The 10,042-nt window shown below is 51.4% G+C and overlaps 2 protein-coding genes across 3 annotated transcripts in view; one reads left to right on the forward strand and one right to left on the reverse strand.

Annotated features, from left to right (window-relative positions):
• The window catches only part of LOC119170012 (uncharacterized), a 417,618-nt gene that overhangs the window by 90,916 nt on the left and 316,660 nt on the right, over positions 1 to 10,042 (forward strand). The window lies entirely within an intron of this gene.
• LOC142776789 (uncharacterized) lies at positions 1,163 to 5,540 on the reverse strand. 2 transcript variants are annotated; one of them, XM_075881148.1, is made up of 2 exons: positions 2,717 to 5,540; positions 1,163 to 1,789 (listed from the first exon to the last, which is right to left on the reverse strand). In XM_075881148.1, the coding sequence occupies exons 1-2, from the start codon at positions 5,316 to 5,318 to the stop codon at positions 1,347 to 1,349; spliced, it is 3,045 nt and encodes a 1,014-aa protein (XP_075737263.1). In that variant the 5' UTR covers positions 5,319 to 5,540; the 3' UTR covers positions 1,163 to 1,346. The 2 variants fall into 2 exon arrangements, with proteins under 2 accessions (XP_075737263.1, XP_075737270.1); XM_075881155.1 differs by having other exon boundaries at positions 1,163 to 2,932; positions 3,998 to 5,539.

A 10,042-nucleotide genomic window follows, 5' to 3' on the forward strand; every position in this document is an offset into this window, starting at 1 on the left:
CTTATAGTGATCTATAGGCCTGACTCTGTCGCATGCAACGACTCCATCGACTCGGGCTCCTCTAGGATAGATATTAAGTTGATCGCACCGACGCCTGTGCTCGGCTCGGCTTATCGACGTAATATGGAGGAGGCTGCGTTTTGTTTGAGTTTTTTTTTCTTACTTAGTCGGGTTAAAGCGAAGATTCACCGTTTGAAATTGTTTGGGGTGTGTACAGTTACAATGTGCACATGTATATAACTACACGCGTGCACAAAGGAGCCCTCAGAGGGGTATACCGACCCCCTCCCCCTAAAAAAAAACAACACAATATTTACATACGTTTGGCAGCCGATATGGGAGCCTTGTTCATAATGAAGGTCATAATAAAGGCACATCGTATTTAAGTACGCCTGAGTACTGACGTAAGCACCAAGAGTACATTGTCGCAAGCGTTCCACCACTCCTGTTCAGCATATGTGCAGAGATTCCAGGTGCAGGCTTGATGCAGGCTCCTGTTGGTGCCGTCATGTTCGTGTTGTATAACTCTTTTCTTGAAATCACCGGTTTCATAGATAGCTGTCACAATCATGGCAGCCTGTGTATACAAGACCAGGGAAATTTTCTGCTCGGCAGCTTGTCCTTCCCGTTGACCAAATCATTCCTTAGCTTCCAGGTTGGTACATGCAATATTTATGTCTGTTGCTTCTACGTGTACGTATGCATATATGCTGTTTGGTATACCATACAGCATATCTGACTTTCCAAGTGCAGCATAACTACCGTCGGTAACATTGTACATATTTGTCTTGGTCACGATTTTGGTTCCACTCGAATGTATTCTGGTTACATGGTTAGGCTAGAACTGCCATCACTACAGGCTTTCCGGGGTATGTCTTGCCTTTAGAAGTTTGCCCACTTTTCGGGAAAAAACAAACAAAAAGGAACGAGAGACTAGCCCAGCTACGGAGAAAATAATCTCGTTGTCTATATACGTAAGCAATTTTTTTTTATTTTTTCTTGAGATAACGTGGCATTGAGAGCAGTTGTGTGCGGTACGCGTGTATTCATTATTTGCCGATATCAAAACGTTAATAGTTTTGGATGCTCTCATCATTGCGGACGATATGTGTTACATAGCTAGCCGGGCAGCCACGGCAAGCATACGCAGACAACCGCAGACTAGGGCAACGAGTGAACGTTTATTGTTTCGCGCAAGCTTCTTTTGTAGCTTCATCTACGAAGCAGGGAGAGGGGGAAAGGGGGGGGCGGAAATGGCTATCGCTTCAGCCATCGACAGAAACACGAAGGGGGGAAAGGGGGGGACGTAGAAGTAGGAGAGTTCAGTTCGCAACACTTCTCTCTTCTTAAAAATGGAACCGTTGTACTGGCTTGCGTTGTCTGGTAGAACGCCGAAGCACTGGTTCCGCGCTTGGGGTCGCCGCTTGTGTAGGACCGGCCTGTGGCATGGTTGGCACTGGATGGTCGTGGGGGCTTGCGGTAGTGAGCGCTTCTGGAGGCAGCACGGTGGAGCTTGTAGTTGAGGGCCCCGGCGATCGTTTCGGCAGCATGGACATATTAGACTCTGATAAGGATGCAGAGCCCGGCGATGGGGACTGCGATGCTTGTCGAGGGCGCACTTGGTCAACGTGGCGTCTGACTACAGAATGAGGAGTTTGGACGGTCACCATTCGGGATCCTGCAGTGGACTGCACACGCCCTGGTGTCCACTTTTCTCCGACACCGTAGTTCCGCACGTACACGTTGCTTTCTATGGGGACCACCCAGTCATCTGATGCCGGCGGCGAGTCTGCAACAGTTGAGGGAAAACACGCATCCAATCGTGAACGTAACTGGAACCCTAGCAGCAATTCTGACGGAGATTTTCCCGTCTTCTGTGGTGTTCTCCTGTAGTTGAACAGGAGCCGCACAAGGTTGTCCTCCAAATTACCCTCCCTCATCTTCCGAAGTCCATCCTTTATTGTACGCACTGCTCGTTCTGCCGCTCCATTAGACTGTGGATGAAAGGGCGCCGTTTTCAGATGCATTATGTTGTTCTTTGCCACGAACGTAGCAAAATCCTGGCTAGAAAACTGTGTCCCATTATCCGAAACAATGGTTCGCGGGACGCCGAATCGACTGAACATGGCGCGCAGACAGGTGATTGTGCTTGTTGTGGTGGCATGCTTTACTGGCACGGCTTCTATCCACTTGGTATGGGCATCTACTGCAACTAGAATCATCTTGCCTGCTATGGGTCCGGCAAAATCGACATGTAGCCGCGACCATTTTTCATTGGTTTTCGGCCAGTTTACTGGTGGTGCCGCTGCCGGCATTGGCATGTTTTGGGCACAGTTCGTGCAGCCGGCTGAAAGCGCTTCAATATCGCGGTCTAGTCGGGGCCACCAAAATTTTGACCTTGCCACTGCTTTCATTCCTGACGAGCCTTGGTGGGTCTCGTGCAACAGTTTCAAAAGACGGTCCCGCGCTTTTTCCGGTATCACTACGCGATGCCCCCAATACACTAGACCATGGGCTACGGACAGTTCTAGTTTGCGGTCGAAAAACGGCCGCATCGTTTCCTCCAGCTGTTTTGCACTTTTGGGCCAGCCATGTAATATACAATTCTTTACCGCCGTTACTGCGGGGTCTGTGGCCGATAGCTGCTGTAGCTCCCGTGTTGTGATAACGCCATCGTCAAAATTATCCAGAGCGAGGACATATTCCGGTGGCTCACCCACGTCATCAGCCTCCGTAGACCGCAGTGGCAGCCTGCTCAGGGCGTCCGCGTTGAGCAACTGTTTTCCCGGCGTGTATTGCAGCTTGTAGCGGTAGCCACCCAAGTACAGTGCCCAGCGCTGGATACGTGCTGCAGCCAGGGGTGGCGTCGGGCGGTCGGATTGCAACAAGCTCAAGAGGGGCTGGTGGTCCGTCACGAGAGTGAATTGGCGACCTAAAAGGTAATCACGAAACTTAGTGACGCCAAACACTAAAGCCAGGGCCTCTCTTTCCAGCTGAGAGTAATTTTTCTCGGCGGCCGTCAGTGTACGGGACCGGAACCCAATGGGTTTTGGCATGCCGTTACTCGTGTGAAAAAGCGCCGCGCCCACACCGTAAGGGGAAGCATCACATTCGAGCTTCAACTCTTTCAACGGGTCAAATTGAACAAGAACCTGAGCTTGCATTAGGCTGTCTTTTGCTTTCTCAAAGGCAGCTTCTTGTTGCCGCCCCCACTGCCATACTGTGCCCTTCTCCAAAAGTTTGTTGAGCGGAGAAAGTAGAGTGGACATATTTGGAAGAAATTTGGCATAAAACGTCAGCATTCCTAAAAAGGAACGCAGCTCCGCCACGTTCTGTGGGCGAGGTGCCTGAGCGATCGCTTCCAAATTTTTCTCTGTGGGATGAAAACCCTCTCTGTCTATCCGATGGCCGAGATATGTGACAGAAGGCTGTCTAAAGCTGCACTTATCAGACCTTAGCTTAACTCCGTGTTCACGGAACCGTTGCAACACACTCTTCAGGCGTTCACTCCCATCGCCACGAGCCTCCGAAACCAGTACATCATCAAGGTAAGCCTGAACCCCTGGCAAACCTGACAGTATTGCATCCATTTTTCTTTGAAAAATAGCCGGAGCAGAGGATATTCCGAAGGGAAGCCTATTATACGAAAACAAGCCTCTGTGCGTGTTAATGACGCAGAGCTTCCTTGCGGCTTCATCCAAAGGAACTTGATTATAGGCATCTCGCAAATCAAGAATGCTAAAATACTCCCCGCCGTTTAGAGATGCAAACATGTCTTCAATCACTGGGAGAGGGTACTGCTCAACTGTACAGGCTGGATTTAGGGTGGCTTTGAAGTCACCACAAATTCTAACAGTTCCGTCTTTCTTAAGTACCGGCACGATGGGAGTGGCCCAATCGGAATGTTGGACTGGTGAAAGTACACCGATGGCTACCAGCCTGTCCAGTTCTTGCGTCACCCTGTCCCTTAGAGCGTAAGGTATGGATCTTGCCTTACAGAATTTCGGCACCGCTCCCTCTTTCAGCTGCAATGTGGCTGGAGGCCCCTTGATCAGGCCAAGATCCTTGGAGAAGACGTCGTGGTAGTCGTCGACAATGTTGTGAACTGCCCCAGCGGGTTCTGGCGTTGAGTGTAGCAAGTCTTGTGCCGACGGCTGCAAAACTGGAACCCCCGCTCTGTGGAGCAAGGAAATCAGATCCCGGCCACACAGGTTAGGTCCCGAGCAGTTCAGTACAATAAGACGGCAGTAAACTGAGACGGCCCTGTATTGCACACAAAGTTGCAATTCCCCCATCACTGGGAGTGGTCCAACGTAGCATGACAACTTCACCTGAGAAGGTTTAAGCGCTGGCCACTGTTCGCGATGCTTGTCAAACACGTTTTTGGAAATTACGCAGACAGGCGAGCCAGTATCTACTTCCATTGTAAGTTGTACGCCATTCCATGAAAAACTGCGCCTTATCGGCGGCTCGAGGCGGCTTTTTCGTGCAGAAAGTAAGGTCCATATATGTGTCTCGTCCTTATCGTCGTCTTCAGTTACGGCTTCTTCGAGAGTCAAAGCTCTTCCCTCCACTGCATGCGTTGCGACGCGGCTCTTACTGGCGGTTGTGCGGCACATCTTTGCGAGATGCCCATGACGTCCGCAGCGATAACACCTTGCTCTAATCCAACGACAGCTGTTGCCGTCGTGTTTGCTGCTTCCGCATCTATCACAATGCTGTGCCGCGTGCCGAGTCGGAGATGTTTTAACAGTGTTGGCCTCGGACGCGCGTAGCTTAAGCAAGGGCGTAGCTTCTGAGGTCATGCTTTCGGCACCATTTTCAGCTGCTTCGACAGACAGTGCCAATGCTTCGGCTTCTTCTAGCGTTAAATCCTTTTTTGCCAACATCTGTTTCCTCAGTGCCACGGAGCGTACGCCGCAGACAATGCGATCCCGAAGCATGCGGTCAAGAGACGTGCCGAAATTGCAGTTGTCTGCTATTCGGCGAATAGCAACGAGAAATGCGCTAACGCTTTCGCCTGGAAGTTGTGAGCGATTGAAGAACTTGTAGCTTTCCGTTATCTCGTGCTTCTTAGGGTCATAATACTCATTCAAGCTCTGAACGACTTCCTTGTATGTCAGTTCATTTGGTGCACGCGGGGCTACTCTGCCGGCTAGCACCTCGACCGTCTTACTAGACAACGCCGAAACTAGTAGTGCTCGCTTCTTAGCCGGGTCCGTTACACTGTTCGCCTCGAAATACGCTTCTGCTCTGACGAGGTAAGGCTTCCACTTATCTTTCGTTTCGTCGTAATCCGGCAACTGCAGGGAGGCCATCGTGGTCGGTCCTCGTTCGTCTGACGCCAGGACTCGTAGTCCGTCAGGTACCGTGGGTAGCGAAAACCGACTTCGTCGCCACTGTTACATAGCTAGCCGGGCAGCCACGGCAAGCATACGCAGACAACCGCAGACTAGGGCAACGAGTGAACGTTTATTGTTTCGCGCAAGCTTCTTTTGTAGCTTCATCTACGAAGCAGGGAGAGGGGGAAAGGGGGGGCGGAAATGGCTATCGCTTCAGCCATCGACAGAAACACGAAGGGGGGAAAGGGGGGGACGTAGAAGTAGGAGAGTTCAGTTCGCAACAATATGATTCTGTCAATGCTGGAGCGAAAGGCGTGTTTGACAACTAACTTCTCGCGTGTAGACTCGGTGCGGGGAATTGCGGGATCAATATGTCCACGGAATATCGACGCACCTATCTGTATTGCTTCGTCCGACACCGTGAACAGTTTCGAAACCCTCTTTCTCTGCCCTGTAATTTAGCGTTCGTCGATTTCACTATCTTTGCTCACCGTAGTAAAAGTTGTTACACTGTTACGCTTATTTTGTAACGCTATACAATATGCTACATTGGTACTGACGCTGCAGGCGAGACCAAGCGAGGAGGCGTTGGGGAGATTCGTGGGGCTTTTGTGCCTGCCACACTTTGACAGTATTCGGTGTGTGCTCGCAGAGCACCTTTACACTTTCACACGTGAGTCGTGACTGCGCAGAGTATCGTTGGAGGTGGTTGGGCAAGTTTTATGCCTAGTTCACACTGAAACATCCGCTTTCTACAGCGACCGAAATTCCCCTGCTGCCGAAACACAGCGTCGTTCGCACTGGACGCGCCCCGCGCCGCCGAATATGCCATCTACCGCGGGGCGAACGCGGGATGGACGCGGTCACCCGGTTGTTGTCGCGGTTCGCAAACGCCACTACGATATCCGGTGGCGTATACTTCGACAATTCTCGTACGCAGAAAGCAAGAAAAGACAGTACTGCTTACTTTGCTGGCAAGTGGCTGTCTTGTAATGCACGAAGAGCAGAAAAAACCACCGACGCCAGCGGCGTTAACGGGTTCGTTTTGCTCTGCAACACCGCAACAAGCTCGGTCACGCCAACAGCAAGCTCGGTCACCTCTTCCACGAAATACGAACAAGAAGTAGGCACAGAGTAGGTTAAACTCCCATTGGTTTCAACATTCAGTTACGTGCACCGCGGCGTAACAAGTGAGTAGGGCTTGGCCGCCATTTTTCGAAATTCCTTGACTAGCGCTCCTATTGGTCCGCGGTGACCGATTCGGCGGCAGACGCCGCAAAAATCGGTCCGAGAGCGATCGGCGTGGAGAGGGCCCTTTCGGCGGATCTCGCCGCCGCCGAACCGGATTCTGAGCACTTTCGGCGGCCGGAATGCTCAGTGTGAACGCGGCCTTGGTGTCCTTGGCAGGCAGCATATCTGTTAGTACGTGTGTGTGTTCTACTTATAAAACACACTCCTCGTGTTGCAAAGTGACGAATGGAACCGGTGGCCAGTGGGGACGCTGTCCTGTATTTAGATGGCTTGCACTGACGTCACTGAGATCGCCATCTTGGAGTACCATTATTATTATAGGACGAGAAGTTTGTAAGGTCAGGTTTATCAGTGTAATTTGCGCAAAACTTTTTTTCGATATAAAAACACATAGGCCAAAAACGTTCCAGTGGCGTCTGCCAGATTGAAGCGTGGTCCACGACGTGGTTATCTGCGGTCACTCGAGCCGCCATGTCGAAATGCAAGTATACGTTAAGACATTGCGTCCATAGCTTCACTTGCCAATATGTGGAGGCGACCGTACTACACTTCTTGCAGGCCACTGCGCGTACCTGCTGTACACCGCGCGCGCGTCCGGGCGCTCGTCCATCCATCCATCCATCAGTGAAATCGGTCGCTGCTCGCCGGAGCGCGCACGGCAACGTGGTCGACCATGCACACGCCGAGCAGGAGGTGGGGGCAACCGCCGAAGAAAATGTCGTGATCGACTCTGTGGGCTGAGTAATACGCTATACTGCGGAGGGTTTACGTATTTACGCGTGCGTGCGTGCGCTTACGCACTTGGTAAGAGACGGACGCGTCTTGTTTCTGCCATGGCAGCGCGTGTACACACACACACACACGCACGCACACAAGCACACACACACACACACGCGCACACACACACACACACACACACACGCACACACACACACACACACACACACACACACGCGCACACACACACACACACACACACACACACACACACACACACACACACACACACACACACACACACACACACACACACACACACACACGGCTTCGGCTTCGGCTGGACGCAGGGTGAGATCGATGTTGTCGGACGGGCGCAACACTCATTATGTCGCACCGCTCGTCCCGATGGACCGCGGCGCTGATTCGATCAGCCGAACTGCCTATAGGCCCGGCGTCCGCAAACCGACCCACTCCTTTCCTCTCTCTCTCTCTCTAATACGCGGATCTCGCGCGTGTGTTTGTATTCCCCGTTGCGGTGTTTTGCGCTCCCCGGGTTGTGATCTGCTAGAGCGCGCCACAGGAATGATTTCATCCGGCCACACTCGAAGCGTGGTTTTCGCCGAAAGGAGAGAGGGGTGGGGGATGAAAGTGTCGGGTCACATCGCTTGTCGAGCGACCGTTTCCTTCTCGTGCCATATATACTCGGCTCGTGTCGTCGCTGTCGTCGTTCATTGGCGCTTCTTGGAAGCGTGCGGTCATCTGTGTCTGTATGAACGAGGGGTGAATGTGAAAGACCCCGTGTACTGGTCGTCGTCGTCGCAGGCGTTCCCTATATCTCGCATGACTTTTCTCCTGCTTGTCGGCGCCTAACTGAAACAGACAAGACACCGGGCGTTGTTATTGCGACACACGGCAGCTCGTGTGTCTTTGTCCCGCTCTGTCGAGCGATAATTGACTCACGCTCAAGAGTGCAGTAACCGCGGACCGCCAGACCCATTACTGGCGATGCCTCATACTCAGAACTTGTGGCAGTTTGGAGATAGATACAATGGAAGACAAAGATAGGTGTCTTGTTACTATCGTGCTTGTGGGGGCGCGCGTGTCTGAACATCTGTCTCGTTGATGTACAATTGCACCGCTACATAAGTACATTTGGCTCCGTTAATGGTTGCTGTAATATTAATCAACTTGTTGCATACTGCGTTATGGAAAGCTGCATGGGGTCTGAGGTTTTAAGTATGCTATATAGAGAGGAACTCCAGTTCAGTTTCGTATACCTACGAGTGCTTAACTAGCGTGAAACAAAACCATAACAGGCTATCATTCATCTTCTTTCCCCCTCCCCACACACACGCACTCGAATTTCACCTTTCTCAATGTGCGGCCAGAATCGAACCCGCAACCTCGAAGCTACGCACGCGCCGCCGCTGCAAATCCAATCAATTCTGCCGGTTGATAGCTTCCGAATTATCTGTAACTGCCACTGTGCTGCCTCGCTTTATCGCGTCGGGCATTGCCGACTTTCCCGTCATTTCTGAAAGTATATAGTTATCTCGCGAATCGGAGCGACTGCTCTGTTTACGCAATTATCCGGACGAGCGAACGTGCGAATTTATATAGCCCTGTGGCGATATACATCTAACATGCTCGCGTTGACAACGCAGACGGAATATTTCCATCTCAACGGAACCTTATTAAGCGTGCGGACTGCTCCCAATTTCACGGCCGTTTGGCGAGTTTCGTCTGTCATTCCGGCGGGTATATATATATATATATATATATATATATATATATATATATATATATATATATATATATATATATATATATATATATATATATATATGTGGCTCTCATAACTGGTCTCGCGAAGCGGCTGACCGTTTCCTTTTCGGGCGTAAAGGACATAAAAGATTGGCGGTCCTTGCTCGCCGTGTGAAATATTGCTACATGAACTAACTACATCGTCCGCTCGTTATAGCGAAGTCCGGTCCCGAATAGCTTGTTGCGTGCTCTCGCTGCCTATCGAAAGGGCTCGGTTATACTGGCGAGCGGGCTAAGCTCATTTAGGAGGCCCGGTGACACTCGTGGTCCGCGCTGTGGGGTCGCCGGTGTAATTACGAAGCCACTTCCGACTTTTCTGCTGTCGTCGTGTACGCGCGCGCGCAGAACGGCGAGCCGGGAAGGCAAGCGATGCGCGACTAATGGGAGCGCGCGTTTACAAAAATGAATATAGCTGCTGTTGCAGCATACCAAAGAGCTGCGTTAATGCGGCGATTTGCGCGCGAGTTTTGTGCGAAAGCAAGCGCGCCCCTTGCGATAGTTGCTGTGTATTGACGGACCGTTTTCTTAATATATTTTCCTCGTTTATCAGTTAAATGTACGTCGTAGTACTGCGATCTTGCTAAAGGGTTATCACGATGGTGTGACGAGCATTGGTAAATGCGCGTTTAACGTGAAAGACGTTATAGTTGTTGGAGTATGACGTCCCGATCGACCATGATATGATTATTAAGGACTTTGTAGTGGAGGGTCTCGGACGTTGCGTCCGCCTGCGCTCCTTAAACGTGCGCCGGCGCAATTGATAGGCCTCCGGCACTTCGCCTCCATCGAAATGTGGCAGCCGCGGCTGGGATTCCAACGCACGACCTTCGGGGGAGCAGTCGAGCACCGAAACGACCATATACGCCAACCTGGGCGGGTAAACATAAAACCGTTGCCGGCAGCGG

Source organism: Rhipicephalus microplus, chromosome 2 (genome assembly GCF_043290135.1).
Source record: "Rhipicephalus microplus isolate Deutch F79 chromosome 2, USDA_Rmic, whole genome shotgun sequence".
NCBI lineage: Eukaryota > Metazoa > Arthropoda > Arachnida > Ixodida > Ixodidae > Rhipicephalus > Rhipicephalus microplus.

Excerpts from the sequence above, each read along its gene's own strand:
- LOC142776789 (XM_075881148.1), bottom strand. The coding sequence starts at position 5,318 with ATGGCCTCCCTGCAGTTGCCGGATTACGACGAAACGAAAGATAAGTGG. Across the intron at positions 1,790-2,716 it reads TACGGAGGCTGATGACGTGG|ACTCGCCGCCGGCATCAGAT; the intron begins GTGAGCCACCGG and ends CAACTGTTGCAG.